The 19,880-nt window shown below is 39.4% G+C and overlaps 1 protein-coding gene across 1 annotated transcript in view; it reads left to right on the top strand.

The window, feature by feature from the left end:
* The window catches only part of LOC124792201 (ionotropic receptor 25a), a 436,300-nt gene that overhangs the window by 117,411 nt on the left and 299,009 nt on the right, over positions 1-19,880 (top strand). The window contains exon 6 of the mRNA XM_047257921.1: positions 6,233-6,456. Coding sequence (XP_047113877.1) covers positions 6,233-6,456 — 224 coding nt within the window. The remainder of the gene's footprint in view (positions 1-6,232; positions 6,457-19,880) is intronic.

Consider the following 19,880-nt stretch of genomic DNA (forward strand, 5'->3'; position numbering starts at 1 on the left):
TGGCAGCCAAGATGCATGTCCTCTGCATTGATTTGGAAACAATTCATGAAGATATTCTGTAGTATTTTGTGCACTATATGCTGGACTGCCATCATGTTGGTATCACAGGTTCTTCCTAGTCTTCAGAGGAACATCTTCTAGCAGCCATGAAGGTTGGTCTGTTATGAGACTACATATTTGTGTGCGTTCAGTGTTCTGTCTCTGAAAAATGAGCCTATGAGCTAAATAGTTTACACTCCATGGATGCTGACATTCCACCTAATGAAGCCAATGGGGCTTGTCAACAGACCAATAATGCACATTTTGGCAGTTTACCTGGATGACTAGTAAATGTGATTTCATCACTGAACAAGATACATGTTACATCTGATGTATTCTCTCTTAATGCCCATGTACAGAAGTTAACATGATTCTCATAATTGTTTCCATGCAGCTCTTAATGAGAGAGATCTAATAGGGATGGAATCTATGTCAATGGAAAATACATAAGACACTTGCCTGACTTACGCTACTTCCTTGTACGATTGCATGGGAGCTAATGTGCAGATCAACTGCAGCAGTGGCAAGAATATTAATTTCCCTCTCTTCTGTCATTACTTGTTTCCTTCTGTTATGTTGTGTAGGAGTTACACTATCACTTTCATGCAACTGGTCGAAGAGCTTGGGAGTAGCATTAGGAGTGATTTAAAATGGAATGACCATATAAAATTAATCGTCGGTAAAGCAGATGCCAGACTGAGATTCATTGTAAGAATCTTAAGGAAATGCAGTCTGAAAACAGGGGAAGTAGGTTACAGTACACTTGTTTGTCCGCTGCTTGAATACTGCTCACCAGTGTGGGATCTGAACCAGATAGGGTTGATAGAAGAGATAGAGAAGATCCAACGGAGAGCAGCGCGCTTCGTTACAGGATCGTTTAGTAATCTCGAAATCATTACGGAGATGATAGATAAACTCCAGTGGAAGACTTTGCAAGAGAGACACTCAGTAACTCGGTACAGGCTTTTGTTGAGGTTTTGAGAATATACCTTCACCGAGGAGTCAAGCAGTATATTGCTGCCTCCTACACATATCTCTTGAAGAGACCATGAGGATAAAATCAGAGAGATTAGAGCACACACAGAGGCATACCGACATTCTTTCTTTCCACAAACAATACAAGACTGGAATAGAAGGAAGAACCTTGCGGAGTATGGATGTAGATGTAGATGTAGATAAATAATACTGAGATGGTTGACGTCTATTGGGATATCTTCCCGCATACACTGTACAAGAATGAACTGCATTCTCAAGGAACACACAAGCACACTGTAAGCAAACATAACAACACTATACCTAGCAACTGCACATGTTGAATTTCACAAACAAGTGTGCCAGTGGAATCTTTTCAAAATATGGGATCTCATAAAGGATTTGCACTATAATCCTGCAATAAACGCAACTGACATTCCAATTTAACCTACTTTTAGCTTGTTAATGTCAATAGGCACTGTTCCAATTATAAAAGTGTGTGTTTGCAAAAAAGTTTTGCTTTATAATTATTATTACAATATGTTTATTGGCTAACAGTATGAGCCTCTGACTACTGATCAATTCTGCAAAAACCGCAATTCAGTAGCACTTTCCTTTTCTGCAATATTTGTGGTGTGAGTTTTAGGTTATATATGTAAAAAAAAAAAATCAACAGACCTAGAAGAGACAGTATCATGTACTTTTATATGTTCTTATCAACAGGATTTAGTTTACAAATTGTACTTTTAAGTCTGCATTACACACACATTTGTTGACAAAACTGTGGTAGCTATGCTAACAGTGTTCTGTTTTTATTTAAGGAACTATAATATTCTTTTTGAATGCAAGTTTAAGGAAATGTAATGCTATTTTCACAAGCAAACTTTGAAGACCGTGCTAGGTGACGATGAAACCGTTTCCATACAGTACTGTTAGAGTAGTAACTATGCAGCTATAATGAGGCTAAATTCAAATATGTATCATTAGTCATTATGTATGTTATATTCTGCTATTAAGAGAAGTTTTGTGCTGGAATAGAAGGAACTATCGTTGATGTTCTTCAACAGAAACATCCAGTAGCAAAAAGGTTGTAGAACTTGGAATCACTCGTAAAATCCCTCTGTGTGGTAAATACTAGAACGTAGTGAATATAAAACCTGTTACATCATGCATAAAGTAACTTCAGCTTTGAAACAAAACCAAATTTTACATCATCGTTTTTTACTAAATACAGTTTTGAAGCAACTATAGACAAGAAGTATGGCTATATGGAAATTAAAGTGTTAGGAAAGTGAAATGATTCTTTAGATGCCATGAATGCTCACATGAAATTTCCAGAAGTACAAAGGAATTATACAAAAGGGGATGATAAGGGAAGTAGACATACATATAACAACAATAAGTGCAGTGGCCTAAGTGATAAAAAGAGAAAGTTACTAATTCCAGGTGATAGCTATGGAAAAGATATTTAAAATAAACTAAATGAAATTAACTTCAATGTGACATCTTTCATAATACCAGTGTACCTATGTGTGGAGTAATAAATGACTACAACAAGCAATCTGAGCCACTACTAGAAAAATGATGTGTGCTTCCGTTTTTTCTTTCTTTTTTTAAAAATTTATTTGTGTAAAAAACATGAGGCTCTAATTATGTGTATCACAGTACTGCTAAGCAGATAGTCAGAGCAATAGTGGAAGGCCTAAATAATTAACAGAATGTTAACATCATCCTTTTGAATATACCTACTCAATAAGACTTATTTCATACTTAATATGTAAACAAAGAGATCAAGAACACTAATTGGAAACTGTAAAAATGTTTGATGCACATCCAAATAAGTCTTTTCTTGAACATCAGTCCCTTAAAAGAACTCATTATATTGGGCACACTGGAAAGCAATTTATGTGTCAGCAATTCAATATAAAAAAGTTCCAATCCACAGACTGTGTTAAAAATGAAAATAGAGGGACAGCCAAAACCACACTCTTATGCTGAGGGTGTGATGGAGAAAAATGATTAACAGTTGGCCATTGAGAGGCAATGAAAGCTGTAAATAAAACACTCGCCTATGCTGAAGTTTTATGCTCACCAACAACCATAACGTCACCTATAAGACAAGGAAAATCATCAACAGAAGAAAATACAACAGCTACATTGAAAGCACATGGAACAGCAGGTACACAGAAAGTACTGTGATTTTCTTATCTGAAGAATTTTTAACCAAAAGCATTAAGAAGAAGCCTCTAAGATAAGTCACACCTCAATGAACTAGTATACCATAGGGGAAAAGATGACTTAAAACATTTAGATGTAAACATACACGTGTTTACTGTAAGAATTTTACAACAGAATGTGCAATATGTGCCAAGTAAATTAGATTTAGATACTGGTAGCAGCAGGACTACTATATGTTTCTATTACAAGGGCAGTTGGTTTAAGAGAAAACGAAATTAGTGTTTACAACATAAAAGCCTATAAGAAGCTGACTTACTTCTGCAGATATGAAAATGATAGTGGATGGGTTATGGTATATATACACAATGAAATGAAGGATTGCATTCCATGGTCAGTGGGTAACTGTATAGAAATATAATTGAATAAGCAGCAGCACAAAGTTCAACGGGGAAAAGTGTGTGACATTAGAGGCATACAAATCACCGGTCAGATGAATTGTCTTCTAAAGCAGCTAGATGTGGTTTTAGACAAGGGTATCAGGGAATTTCCTTACATAATTGTAGCAGGTCAGATAAATATTACCATTGGAAAAGACAATTGTTCTACAAGGAGATTCAACGAGCTAATCAACACCTGTGATGTTGGTCCCATAAGTGCAGTAAAAATACAGACACTAATGCATCATGTAGTTACACACTTTATATTAAAGACAAAAAGTAAAGAAAGGTCTTAAATGCAGCCATTTCAGATCACTACCCATCAGAGGGTATTAGTTGAAGTTATCAGACAATATAGCAAGGTCAGAAAAAACCTTTTAAATAGTTGCAGCAGACCTATGCAGGCTGCAAATATTACTGCAGTCTGAAGTCTAGTATGACATAGGTTTCACAGGAAACATAAATAAGGGATGCAAAATATTTTGCAAAACATTAATCTGCTACATAAATCTTGCATTCCAATAATATGTAGAAATACAAATGTTAATTACAATAAAAGCTCAGTCACAACAAATGTAATAAAGTAAAACTAACACAAGAACACTGTGATACCTATATGGACAAGAAGAAGTCATATAATGAAAAGATGAGAGAAACCAACATCAAATAATACAAGAACAAAACTGCAGTTTCTACTAACCTCACGAAGACCATGTCGTCCCACATAAGGAAAGAGAGGGAATGTATAGACATGAAAAACAATGGGAATGTAACTATCAAGAAGAAGGGAAAGAAAGTCATGGTTTCTCAAAAAGTTAGGAATATTTTAAACCAAAATTATGTCAGATTATGTCAGATAGTGGACAGATTAATAAAGGAACACTCCAACAACAATGGATAAAATGAAAATGTTTATTCCTTTTTCCAACAAATGGCTCTGAATTAGTAAAAATAATATGTGGTTTAAAAACAAAAAGGACTGTGGGCTACATGGTATGTCTACCAGACTAATGTTTCAACAGATAATCTACAAAAGAAAGCTCCATGAAATACAAAAAATGGAAACAATTACTTCAGTGAAAATAATATTTTTATAGATATTAACTAAACCATATACATGCAAATGCAAATACATTCAAACAAAACACATAACTGAACACTACTATTATAGCTTGGAGAACTGGATCTAAAGACATAGAAAGTTATAAATCCTTGAGGTGATAGTGGACACATCCTTGACATGAGAGAATCTTGTAAAATATGTTATTAATGAGTACAAGAATATTTATGATGAGAAAAATTTGGAGGACAATAAACACATGAACACTACTAATAACATGAAATAGCAAGCCCATTAATCATTACCAAATTTTATCGTGATCTGACAAAATGCTGCAAATGTTCATTTTCAAGGATTACTAAAGCTATAAAAGAAAGCTGTCAAATGCATGGCAAAATTATCTCCCAGAGATTCCTGCAAAAATAAATTCATAGAACTAAAGATATTAATATTAACATCATTATACATATATGAAACAATTATTTTATGCCAAAAATAAACATGCTACATTTTTAAACAGAGATATCCAAGATTATATCACAAGAAGTAAAAAGCAGTGTGATTTCAGTTGCCTGAGACTGCAGTCATGTGTGCGAGTTGCATTTATGTGTGTGTGTGTGTGTGTGTGTGTGTGTGTGTGTGAATGTGTGTGTAAGTGTGTCTTTTGTTGACAAAGGCCTTAATGGTCAAAAGCTATAATTGTGAGAATCTTGTTGTACCTATCTGCTATATGGTGAGTGGCAACCTTCCTTCTCTAATATTGTTACATTCCATCTTGGATTCTCCATTGTTTGAAGTAAAAATGATTATTACATTGAAAGAAATCACCTCAAATTAAATGGCAAAGGGCCTTTGAATGCAGGATGCTTTCTATACAGCAGTTTCCCACATGATATACAGATCACAGAAAAGTATATCTATTTTCAAAACTAAATTAAAATGTCACTCATGTCAAAGAGTATCATGAAGTTAAAAATTAAAGTAATATAACTGTATAAGCATTGAATTTTTTTGGATAACCTTTATTGGCTTTAATGCATGATAATCATATCTGTACATATTCATTGCCTTTAAGTTGTTATTTTATTATAAATAAACATTTTGTCTATTGATATATGTTTGTGTCACTCATTGAAACATTTTTTTTTTTTTAAATCTGTGAGTGTGGTTTTGTGTGTGTGTGTGGGGGGCGGGGGAGGGGGGGGGGGAGGGGGGTTGATGGGTGTGAATGTGATTTTAGATTTTTATAATAAGATAATCATTAATTTTGTTGGTGTATTCATGTGACTGTAATTTTTAAACTCCACATAAATGTTTTACCATTGTACAGAATGGTCCACAGACAAATAAAACCATTACTTTTACTATTATTATAAGACTTTTTTATTTAATGATGCTAGTATCTAACAACTGCATAATAATTCTACTTTTGAATTATAAATTAGCTGACTCTTATTTAACTAAAAGCAAATATCCTATAACAATAAATTCATTATTATGGAAAAGAATTTAGTAAAATTTCACCTTCCATCTTCTGTCTATACAGTCATGGACCATAAATATAAATCCTTGCTCCAGAATGTCCCAACAAGACATATAATCAATGAAATCAAATTTAAAAATATTGGAGAACAGCTATCAACATTTAAGCAACGTGAAGTGTTCAATTACTTTATTCTTGGTAGAATGGACACTGTTAACAAAGTGCTTGAGGCTGCTGCTGATATGGAGTTTTATGGTCGCCAGTTTGGATGGTATGCTGTTACACAGGTTTGTGTCTGTTGTTGTATGCTTGCCACTGTCTGTACATGCATGTTATATTCTCCCTCTGTCACATAAAAGAACCTACTAAAATTTAACCTTTTGTGTGTACCATGCTGATTTTCACACAGAGGAATGTGAAAAATTAGCAGAAGGATTGCTTCTTCCTACATTTTCTTAAACTGACATCACATCTGTTGAAACTTTTTCCTCATAATACAACTTTAAATTATTCAGCTGAATTTTTGTTTTTTGTTTGTACTTTCTCTTAGATTTGTCATGTGACTTCACTTGCAAGATTCACTTCAGAAAAAGTTTTGTTTACTTACTTGTGTGTTCCATCATACCTTAGAATGCTACTTGGAATGGTGTGGAACAAGTTAGTTTATTTCCCTTTGTTAAGTTGCAACTTTGCAAACATTGTGGGAGACATTCTAAAATATATTTGCAATGATCCAAAAATATTAAACAACTAGCTGTACCCAATGATGCAAATGGAAAGGAGAAAGCTGCGTTTATATGGGAATTGGATATACAGTCTAATCTACTTTTCACCCATGTCTCTGTCCATCTACTCCTCTCCCTCTCTTTGTCCATCTCCTCCACCTCCCAACTGTCCATCTCCTCCTCCCCCTCTCTTTGTATATCTCTTCTCCCACCAAATCTCACTGTCCATCTCCTCCTCCACCCCGTCGCACTGTCCATCAACTCCTCCCCCTCTCTCTGTTCATACTTTCCTTCCTGTGTCTCTCTCCCCATCTCTTCCTGCCCCACTCTCACCCCTCTCTCTGTTCATTTTCTCCTCCCCCTCTCTCTCCAACAGCTCCTGCCCTGCTCTCACTCCTCTATCTGCCCATAACCTCCTCCCACCACACTCTGATCTCCTCCTGCCGTTCTTTCCCCCACTCTCTGTCCATCATCTCCTCCCCCCTTTCTTTAGAAACCTTTTTCTCCCCTCTCTTTCCCCACCTCCTCCTGTCCAGTCTCTCTGTTTCCACTTTCTATGTCCATCCCCCCCCCCCCTCTCCCCTCAGCCCATCTCCTATTGTTCCCTCTCTCAGACATTGAGCCTTGTTTATTGTTATTGTAAATTCAGATTATGAGCCAATATGCTGTAATTATGACTTTCCTGTTTGAGTTAACTTTTCTGTTAGCGTTTATAAGAGTGCAAAGCTATGTATATTGCCTATAGAGCAAGAGGTGGAGCAAACAGAAAAATAGACAAGTCAGAAAGATATGGAAAAGTAAAAGGTATAGTTACTGAGGAGAAATGCTAAGACCGAAGAAATTAATGTAAATTAAGGCCAGGTGGGTGGCGAGAACCATGGACATGTTGGAGCACCAGTTTCCACCTGTGGAATTCTGAGAAACTGGTGTCTTTGGTGAAGAATCCTGTTGGCATGTGTGAAACAGGCACTGAGTGTAATGTTGTAGAGCACGCTCTGCAACAGGGTGTTGTGTGTTAAGAGTATACACCCTCTGTCTGTGCCCATCTCTTCTTTGCTTTATGGCTTTAGGCCTGGTTTATCTAGCATCAAACTGTAAAATCTCTGGTTATAGATGTGCTGGAATGTTTTGAAAGCCATTCTTTTGCCTATGCTTGGTTCCATTATCTGAACAAAGCATTTGATACTGTGCCAAAAGATATAATAGTATCTAAATTTCAACAATATTGTCGCAGAAGAAGCTGAGTAGCACAGTTGCCGTGGTGTAGTGGCTATGCTACTAGACTGTTGCATGAGGGGTTGTGAGTTCAAAACTCACCTGAATTGTAAAAGTCTAATTTCTATATACATTTTGAGTACATTCTAGAAGTATCCACAAATGCCAAGAACCATTGTACTGGAATATTCTGTAACTTTATGTATATCATATGTGTTCTGGGCGGAGGCATTTTGCTTTGCGCTCTTGTATGTGCAAGTGCTGAATAAACCTTCATTAAGTGAAATTAGTGTTCATCATTCATCTAATTACACCTTCTTCTACGTGACAATATTCTAGTGTAGATGCTGGCTATTGTGACTTGTGAGAACGTACATTATCGATGACACAGTGGCTCCCATCAAGCCACGATAGAGTCTCCATTTATGTGGCAAGAAACCCAAGCTCAAGCTAAATTCAGCAGATTGCAATCTATTGGAGAAGAGGACGTTATGATGACAGCAACTGTGTGCCACCACATGAGACATCCTACCAGGTTCTCCGGTAACGACGGCCAAGATCCAAACAAGTGGCTGAAGGTATAAGAACATATAGCAAAATTTCACAAATGAGATGACACCATGTGTTTGGCTAATGTATTTTTCTACTTGGAGGGCACTGCCAAGCAATGGTATGAGAACAGTGAGGAGAAGTTCACAAGCTAGGAAGTATTCCAGGTGGAACTGTGCAAGTATTCCGGTGACACAATGACAGAAGCGCATGGCTGAAGATAAATTAAAGTGCAGGGCACAGCATCCAGGAGAAACTACAGCATCCTACATTCAAGACATCTTGAAGTTGTGTAAAATAGTGGATCCTAGAATGAAGGAGGAAGATAAGGTTGCACATCTCATGAACGGCATTGCTGAGGACATGTATCAAGCCCTACTCCTGAAGGAGGTTTCGACAACAGACGACTTCATAAAATGGTGCCAGTATATCGAGACATTGCATCAAAAAAAAATTACACGCAAGAAGTCTTAACAGCTTCCAAACATTGTATCGATGTCTGTGATGGAGGAAGAAACTGATTTCACAAGTGTTCTTCATCAGATAGTGAGAGAGGAAGTTCAGAAGTCACTTGGATTGCACAGCGAGCAAAAAACCGAGGCGCTTCAAGGGGTCATAAGGGAGGAAGTGGAACAGACCTTGAACCCAATCTCTCATCCTTTATTTCTGTTTAAAACAGTGAAAAAGTTGAGACCCAGGCAAAGTTACATTCCTACAATGCTGTATAAGGAACCTGTTTGGACACTAAGGAAGACTGGCGTCTGGAGGACCCAGGATAACCAACCAGTATGTTTCCACTGTGGACAACCAGGACATTTGGTGCACTGTTGTCAAGAAAGGTGGTGGATATTTGATGATGCCCGCACCAGAAGACAACAGGCCTATCTTAGTCAACACCAACTCTGGGATGACGAAGATAAACAAGAAGATGTGGATGCAGAATGACGTAGGTCACCATTGCCACAAGCTAGCTGTTGGAGAGGTCGCTCTCCAACAAGCCGATCAAAGTCTCCATCACTGTTTAGAAGCTCCAGCCTATCACCTAGCCACTGCAACCTGGTAAACTAAAGGGTGCGACCTTCCTTGGAGGTGAGGTCGCTGAAGAGAAAAATCCCCCACTGTCGATCACTGCAAAAATGATAGGAAACTAAGTTGATATCCTCATGGATGGCTGACCAGCTCAACCTATTGTGGACTTTGGAGCATCATATTCACTCATTTTGGAGAAGTACTGTTGCCAGTTGCATAAAAGTGTATTCATCGACAGCAAAACATCTCTGCTGAAGGTGGCTAATATACAGTTCTTAGAATTTGTAGTCTTACAAGAGTGTAGTCATGATGTCATTCTTGAATGGGACTTTTTAAAAGCTTCTCAGTCAATTATAGATTGTGGTCCTTGAAGATGAGATACTGTGGACAGATAGAGGCGCATCTGAGTGTGTGGAGACTATGTGTGCTAGAAACATAACTGTCATGTATCATGCCATGCATCAACCCTTGGATTCTGTAGTGGAATGTAAGAGAAGCATACCACTGAAGAATAACTTGATCATCCCAGCCTCAGTCACCTTGTTTAAGAATGGATTCGGTGAATTGTGGATAGTTATCTGTTGCTGAGAACTGCAGATCCTTCCAAGATGCATGTGCATAGCAAATGCTGAGCCATTAATTGCAGAACAGCTAAGCATCATAGAAACCTCCCATGCTGAGTCTTTGGGCAAAATTAGCACAACCACTACAAGACAAGATCTTCTAGTTTGACTGTCATCAGATCTCACTAAGGAACAACAGAAGAAGCTACTTGCCATTCTTCAGGAGTCCTCTGAATGCTTCAGTCCACAGGTGAAGAGCAAATTAGACATATTGATGGTGAAGCACTGGATTAGCACTGGAGACAATCAACCAATAAGCCAGAGAGAATACTGTGTGTCAGAAAAAGAATGTCGAATAATTAGGGATGAGGTAGAGAAAATAATGAAGAATGACATTATTCAGCCTTTGCAGAGCCCATGGTCATCACCAGTGGTTCTCATCAGGAAGAAGGATGACAGTTGGCGCTTTTGTGTTGATTACAGGAAGCTTAATAAGATAACTTAAAAGGATGTTTACCCTCTTCCACGAATTGATGATACACTAGATTGTCTGAAGGGGGCTAAGTTTTCCTCAACCATGGACATGTACTCAGTATACTGGCAAATTGAAGTAGATGTGGCTAATCGTGAGAAAACTGCATTCATCACACCATCACCCTGGAGTGGCTTTATGAGTTTCGGGTAATGCCATTTGATTTGAGTAATGCACCAACAACTTTTGAAAGGATGATGGGTAATCTTCTAAGTCGCCTGAAGTGGACGATGTGTCTTTGTTATTTAGATGACATTATAGTGTTCACAGAGACATTTGATGAACACATAAAAAGACTGAGGGCCATTCTTAAGTGTCTCCAACAAGGCGGACTGAAACTTAATCTAAGAAAGTGTCTCTTTGGAGCAAAAGAAATCAAAATACTTGGGCACCTTGAGTCAAACAAAGGTGTGCGGCCAGACCCAGAAAAGGTGAGGTCTATAACAGAATTTCCTATTCCTAAAAGTATTAGAGATGTGAGAAGCTTCCTTGGATTATGTTCTTATTACCGTCATTTTATCAAAGACTTTTGTATCAAAGCCAAGCCACTCCAAGAGTTTTTAAAAGCAGATGCTAAATTTACCTGGGGTGGTGCTCAACAAGATTCTTTCAATGTGCTGGGAAAATCTCTGACAACTGACCCCGTCCCTCATCTGTATGATGAGAGAGCACCTACAGAACTACACACAGATGCCAGTGGGTATGGGATCGATGCTGTTCTGGTGCAAATTTCGGATGGAAAAGAGAAGGTTATAGCCTATGCTTCTAGGACACTTACAAAAGCCAAGAGAAACAACTACAGAAAGAGAATGTCTTGCTGTGACCTGGGACATGTGCAAATTTCGACAGTATCTCAATGGAAGGCAATTCACAGTTGTTACAGACCATCATTCACTTTGTTGGTTGACAGGTCTTAAGGGTCCAACAGGACAACTCGGCAGGTGGGCACTACATCTTCAAGAGTATGACATTACCACAGTGTACACAAGTGGAAGGAAACAACATGCTGAATGTCTTACAAGAAACCCTGTGCAAGACCATCAAGACTTTGATGAAGATAGTGACTGTCTCGCTGCACTCCAGGATATCTCTGCTCAGCAGAAGAAGGATGCCAAGATATCTAAAATTACGCTTGCCTTAAATTGGCCAGAGGATGTAAAAGGACAATTTAAGGTAGTTAATGGATTACTTCGCAAGAAAAACTTTGATCCATTAGGAAAGAGGTGGCTACCAGTGATTCCTTAACACTTGCACTTAGATGTTCTACGGAAATTCCATGAGACACCTGAGACTGGACATTTAGCATTTATTAAGACGTGTGATAGGATCCACCAGAGATTTTTCTGGCCAGGTTTATTTAGGAGTGTCTATCACTATGTGCCGCACTGTCGAGAGTGCCAGAGGAGAAAGGCAGTTCCTCAGAAACCACCTGGCCGACTAGTACCAGTTCCACCAGTAAAATGCCTTTCCAGCGTGTTGGGATTGACCTTAGGTTTCAGATAGATTATATAATGGTAAGACAGAGATTTAGGAACCAGGTTTTAAATTGTAAGACATTTCCAGGGGCAGATGTGGACTCTGACCACACTCTGTTGGTTATGAACTGTAGATTAAAACTGAAGAAACTGCAAAAAGGTGGGAATCTAAGGAGATGGGACCGGGATAAAGTGACTAAACCAGAGGTTATACAGAGTTTCAGGGAGAGCATAAGGGAACAATTGACAGGAATGGGGGAAAGAAATACAGTAGAAGAAGAATGGGTAGTTTTGAGGGATGAAGTAGTAAAGGCAGCAGAGGATCAAGTGGGTAAAAAGAAAAGGGCTAGTAGAACTCCTTGGGTAACAGAAGAAATATTGAATTTAATTGTTGAAAGGAGAAAATATAAAAATGCAGTAAATGAAGCAGGCAAAAAGGAATACAAACGTCTCAAAAATGAGATTGACAGGAAGTGCAAAATGGCTAAGCAGGGATGGCTGGAGGACAGATGTAAGGTTGTAGAGGCTTATCTCACTAGGGGTAAGATAGATACTGCCTACAGGAAAATTAAAGAGACCTTTGGAGAAAAGACAACCACTTGTATGAATATCAAGAGCTCGGATGGAAACCCAGTTCTAAGCAACAAAGGGAAAGCAGAAAGGTGGAAGGAGTATATAAAGGGTCTATACAAGGGCGATGTACTTGAGGACAATATTATGGAAATGGAAGATGATGTAGATGAAGATGAAATGGGAAATATGATACTGCGTGAAGAGTTTGACAGAGCACTGAAAGACCTGAGTCAAAACAAAGCTCCAGGATTAGACAACATTCCATTAGAACTACTGACAGCCTTGGTAGAGCCAGTCCTGACAAAACTCTACCATCTGATGAGCAAGATGTATGAGACAGGTGAAATACCCTCAGACTTCAAGAAGAATATAATAATTCTAATCCCAAAGAAAGCAGGTGTTGACAGATGTGAAAATTACTGAACTATCAGTTTAATAAGTCACGGCTGCAAAATACTAACGTGAATTCTTTACAGATGAATGGAAAAACTAGTAGAAGCCGACCTCGGTAAAGATCAGTTTGGATTCCATAGAAATATTGGAACACATGAGGCAATACTGACCCTATGACTTATCTTAGAAGCTAGATTTAGGAAAGGCAAACCTACGTTTCTAGCATTTGTAGACTTAGAGAAAGCTTTTGACAATGCTGACTGGAATACTCTCTTTCAAATTCTGATGGTGGCAGGGGTAAAATACAGGGAGTGACAGGCTATTTACAATTTGTACAGAAACCAGATGGCAGTTATAAGACTCGAGGGACATGAAAGGGAAGCAGTGGTTGGGAAGGGAGTGAGACAAGGTTGTAGCCTCTCCCCGATGTTATTCTTTCTCTATATTGAGCAAGCAGTGAAGGAAACAAAAGAAAAATTTGGAGTAGGTATTAAAATCCACGGAGAAGAAATAAAAACTTTGAGGTTTGCCGATGACATTGTAATTCTGTCAGAGACAGCAAAGGACTTGGAAGAGCAGTTGAACGGAATGGATAGTGTCTTGAAACGAGGATATAAGATGAACATCAACAAAAGCAAAACAAGGATAATGGAATGTAGTCAAATTAAGTTGGGTGATGCTGAGGGAATTAGATTAGGAAATGAGACACTTAAAGTAGTAAAGGAGTTTTGCAATTTGGGAAATAAAATAACTGATGATGGTCGAAGCAGAGAGGATATAAAATGTAGACTGGCAATGGCAAGGAAAGCATTTCTGAAGAAGAGAAATTTGTTAACATCGAGTATAGGTTTAAGTGTCAGGAAGTCATTTCTAAAAGTATTTGTATGGAGTGTAGCCATGTATGGAAGTGAAACATGGACGATAAATAGTTTGGACAAGAAGAGAATAGAAGCTTTCGAAATGTGGTGCTACAGAAGAAAGCTGAAGATTAGATGGGTAGATCACATAACTAATGGGGAAGTACTGAATAGGATTGGGGAGAAGAGAAGTTTGTGGCACAACTTGACTAGAAGAAGGGATCGGTTGGTAGGACATGTTCTGAGGCATCAAGGGACCACCAGTTTAGTATTGGAGGGCAGCGTGGAGGGTAAAAATCGTAGAGGGAGACCAAGAGATGAATACACTAAGCAGATTCAGAAGGATGTAGGTTGCAGTAGGTACTGGGAGATGAAGAAGCTTGCACAGGATAGAGTAGCATGGAGAGCTGCATCAAACAAGTCTTGGGACTGAAGACCACAACAACAACAATGGGATTGACCTCCTCAAATGATTTCCAATGTCTGCTAGTGGCAATAGATGGATTATTGTTTGCACTGATTATCTGATACTCTATGCCGTTACAAAAGCCGTGAAAACAGCCAAAGCATTCGAGGTAGCCAAATTCACTGTGGAAGACATTCTGTTAAAACACGGTGCCCCAAGGTAATTAATTACGGATCGTTTGAAAGTTTTTCAATCAAATCATGTGACAGAGATAAACCGTCGGTGCAACATTACTCATCACATGATGACTGCCTACCATCCGCAAACTAACGGGCTTACTGAATGCCTTAATAAGACCTTGGCCAACATGCTATGAGTGTTTGTCAATGTTGGGCAGAGCAACTGGGATGAGGTGCTACCTTTTGTGACGTTTGCCTACAACACCGCCAAATGAGACACCACAGGATTTATGCCTTTTTTCCTGGTGCATGAGCATAAGGTGACTACGATGATGGACACTGTGTTTCCGTTGCATCCTGATAACATGGATGACAATTACATCAGTCAGGTGTTAACCAGAGCTGAGGAAGCTTGGCAGTAAGCTGGACTCCACATGCTGCAGGCTCAAGAAAACAGTTGCTGAAGGTTTGCCACAAGCCACCGCCCTGCTGTATACCAGCCCGGTGACCTCGTCTGGATCGTCACTCCTGTTTGGAAGCTTGGTCTCTCTGAGAAGCTCCTCAGGTGCTACTTTGGACCTTATATGGTTGTAAGACAGTTGTCTGATGTTACTTACGAAGTTGAAGATTTCAACCCTGACACAAGGTGACGAAAGATCAGAGATATGGTCCATGCCCTTCGAATGAAGTCCTATAAGGATCCTGCAACCCAGGGTAAATTCAAAGCTCCAGCAACAGGAAAAACGCGGAAAGGTGACAAAGAATGTAGCAGCAGGGGTGAACATCAGTCATCGGGAGTCGGAATATGCAGAACTGATGACTCATTCCTGAACTAGGAGGATGTAACACTGAGACGCTGTTCTCTTAAGGAGGGAACAATATCGCAGAAGAAGCTGAGTAGCACAGTCTCTGTAATGTAGTGGTTATGATGCTAGACTGTTGCATGGAGGGTCGTGAGTTCAAAACTCACCTGAACTGTAAAATTTTAATCTCAGTATTCAGTTTGAGTACATTCTACAAGTATCCACAAATGTCAAGAATCATTGTACTGGAATGTTCTGTAATTGTATATATACTGAATGTGTTCTGGCCAGAGGCAGTTTGCTTGGCGCTCTCATATGTGCAAGTGCTGAATAAACCTTCGTTGAGTGAAGTTAGTGTTCGTCATTCATCTAATTACACCGTCTTCTATGTGACAATATCATACGAAGGACCTGGAACACATACAATAAGAAATCGCTATCCACCCATGCCATACTTCACCACTATCATACAGTCACTCTTCCAGAAGCCCTCTACACAACTGAAACATGATCATTAACCATCAACATCAAGGACATTGAGAAAGTGGACAGTGAAATACTCAGAAAAATATTTGGAGCCAAGATTCAAGATTGTATCTGGGTGTGCAAAAGCTCTAAAGAAATGTACTCAAGGATTCAATTTTTCATGTCAGTTGCACAGAAAAGACGATTGAAATTCTACGGACATTTAGCAAGAATGGACACCTGTAGAATGACCAAGAAAATGTTCCTTATCATCAAAGGAACTCGCCAAACCATGGCACGCTGGCTAGCAGAAACCCAAAATGACCCCATGGAACTCAGTATTGACCTGCTAGAAACCACACGGACTACGCACAGACAAAAAATCAATTCTCATTAGTTTACAACCAAAAACACAATGGAAAAGAATCTGAAATTGAAAAACACATGGACACTAGAAAGAAGACAGGCCCATAGTGAAAGGATGAAGAAGCTTTGGGAAGAAAAGAAGAACAAGAAAGCTTAGAAGACCAGTGCTAATTAATGGTTCTGTGTGCTCCTTGGAGGGTGAAATGAATAAATATATAAATAATAATACCAAGGCAATGAGCTATCATTAATCAGAGTGTATCTGTTAGATGGAAAAGAAGAAGTCATTGAAAATAATTGTAGATCGAATGCTTTACCTTGTTACTCAGGACTGTCACAAGTTCCTGTTATGGCCCCTTTTCTTCTTGTAATATATGTGAATAATTTGCTAAGATTTTTGCCCTACAAGTCAGTAATGATATAACCCTTATAATGACTGATCTGAATAGAGAAAAAGGGGAAAATGAAACACTGACAATTGTTGATACGTCTGCACAATGGCTATGTGACAGTAAACTAGTATTAAATAAAACCAAAACTGAAAACATCCTTCTTTCTTCGTACAGTAAGTGAAAAGGCAAACGAGTGTGGATTCTGTCAGGTTACTAGGAATTCATTAGAATCCACAAATGAAATGAAATGTACACACATAGAGCAGTTGTGCATTAAACTGTCATGTGTGATTTACTTATTACTATGCAAATTAAAACACTGGGTCATTCAAGAACAGCTTCAGTGTTTATATTATGCTTTCTTTCACTCACTCTCCACTTACGGAAATAGCTAATGGGGCAACTCTTCTGGTGCACAAATAGTGTTCATGTACTAATGAAAAAGCAGTGAAAACATTTACAGACATTCCAAACAGTGTTATGCTGGCCACATTTCAAAGAACTAACTATACTTTCCCTCTATATTAAAGCCAGTCTCCCCTCAATGTAAAAGCAGCAAGAGATTTTCCCCTGCAGAAGTTCTATCCACAATTATGGAATAAAGAACGTAAGTAATATAGATTCAGAGTATTACAGTATTATGAAAAGGATAGATCACTACTCACCATAAGTAGAGATGTTGAGTTGCAGACAGACAAAAAAAGACTACCAAACATGTAAGCTTCCAGCCAGAAGGTCTTCTTCTCAAATAGACAACACACACACACACACACACACACACACACACACACACACACACACACTCATGCAAACACAGTTCACACAAGGCTGGGGAAGGGAGAGGTAGGGAAAGCAGATTATGGATAGGGAATGGTAAAGAACTGTTTGTGGAAGCATACAGGAAAGAGGTAGAGAGAAGGCAGGGCAGCTAGGTGTGGTCAGGACATTAGATGGAGAGTGGGGTGGAGGTGGAAAAGGAGAGAAGTAAAAAAGTCTGTGGGTGGGCTTGTGGAATAGAAGGCTGTGGAGTGGGAACAGGGAAGGGGCAGGTAGGTGGAGGACAATAACTAATGAAGGTTGAGGCCAGGAGGATTATGGAAATGTTGTATAAATTGCGTGGAGAGTTGCCACTTGCACAGTTCAGAAAAGCTGGTGTTGATAGGAAGGGTCCAGATGGCAGATGCTGTGAAGCAGTCTTTAAAATCAATAGCATTGTGATGGACAGTGTGCTCAGCAGCTGGGTGGTCCAGCTCTATCTTGACCGCAGACTGTCAGTGGCCATTCATGTGAACAGACAGCTTATTGGTCATCAGGCCCACATAGAATGAAACACAGTGGTTGTAAGCTAGCTTAGCTTGTAGATAATGTGACTGGTTTCACATGTACATCTGCCTTTGATGGGATAAGTGATGCTTGAGACTGGACTGGAGTAGATAGTGGTGGAAGGATGTGTGGCACAGGTCTTGCATCTAGGTCTATTACAGGGGGATGAGCCATGGTGCAAGGGGTTGGGAACGGGTTGTGCAGAGGTGGACGAGGTTATTGTTTGTGTCGGGAGGTCAGAGGAATACCACTGTGGAAGGGATGGGGAGAATAGTGTGTAGGTCATTCCTCATTTCAGCGCACGATGAGAGGTTGTTGAAGCCCTGGCTGAGAATATGATTCAGCTGCACAAAGTTCAGGGTGGTACTGAGTCATGAGGGTATATTTCTCTGCGGCCATACTGTGTGACTTTGGGAGGGTTTGGGTGTCTGGAGAGAAAAGGCATGGGAGATCTGTTTCTGTACTAGATTGGGAGGATAAGTACAGTCTGTGAAGGCTTCGGTGAGACACGTAGTATATTTTGAAAGGGACTGCTCATCATTACAGATGCGACAGCTATATGTCGCTAGACTGCATGGAAGGGACTTCTTGGTAAGGAATGGGTGGCAGCTGTCAAAGTAGAGATATTGCTAGTGGTCAGTAGGTCTGATATGGACAGATGTACTGATCTAGCCATTTTGTGGTGGAGGTCAACATCGAGGAAGGTGGCTTGTTGGGGTTGTGGAGGACCAGATGAAATGAATGGGGGAGAAGGTTTTGAGGTTCTGGAGGAATGTGGGTAGGTGTCCTCATCCTCAATTCAGATCAAAAATATGTCATCAGTGAATTTAAACCAGGTGAGTGATTTGGGATTCGAGTGATTAGGAAGGATTCCTCTAGAAGGCCCACAAATACAACATCTGGGGCACTGTAGTGGGTACCAGCATGGCATCATCTTATTCATGGTTCAGAACCAGTTTCTATTTCAGAAATGGTAAAAAAGAAAAAAAAATGTATCTCTAAATGAAGTTGCATGTGTAGAATTAAAAATTTCAGTAATATTAATATTAGCACTATTCATGTGTGGGTTTATATATATCTCGTAATATGACTTGTTCCACATCATATCGATAAAATAATCAGGAAAATGATCTACAGAACATGACATAACTAACTAACTAACTAACAGATTCATTGATGACATATTTGTGATCTGAATTGAGGAGGGTGAGGATACCCTATCCACATTCCTCCAGATCCTCAATATGTTCTCCCCCATTCTCTTCACCTGGTCCTCCTCAACCCAGCAAGCTACCTTCCTCAATGTTCACTTACACCTCAAAATGGCTACATCACTACCTCTGTCCATATCACACCTACCAACCACCTCCAGTATCTCCACTATCACAGGTGCTACCCATTCCATATCAAGAAGTCTCTTCCACACAGCGTAGCCACCCATGACTGTCACATCTGTAGTAAAGAGCAGTCCATCTCAAAAACTACCAAGGGTCTCACTGAGGCCTTCACAGACTGTAATTACCCTCCCAATCACAAACATTCTGTCCCTTATCTCTCCAGAAACCTACCCCCTTCCAAAGACCACCATCTGGCCACAGAGGAGCATATACCTCTTGACTCAGTACCACCCAGGACTGGAACAACTGAATCACAATCTCAGCCAGGGTTTTGACCACTTCTCATCATGCCCTGAGATGAGGAATGTCCTAACCACCACCCTCCCCACTCCTCCCACAGTGGTATTCCACTGCCCACCAACCTACAAAATAACCTCGTCCGTCCCTACAGAGCCCCCACTGCCAGCCCCTTGCCTCGTGGCTCATATCCCTGTAATAGACCTAGATCTGTTCCATATGTCATTCTACC

This window comes from Schistocerca piceifrons, chromosome 1 (assembly GCF_021461385.2).
Source record: "Schistocerca piceifrons isolate TAMUIC-IGC-003096 chromosome 1, iqSchPice1.1, whole genome shotgun sequence".
Taxonomy (NCBI): Eukaryota; Metazoa; Arthropoda; class Insecta; order Orthoptera; family Acrididae; genus Schistocerca; species Schistocerca piceifrons.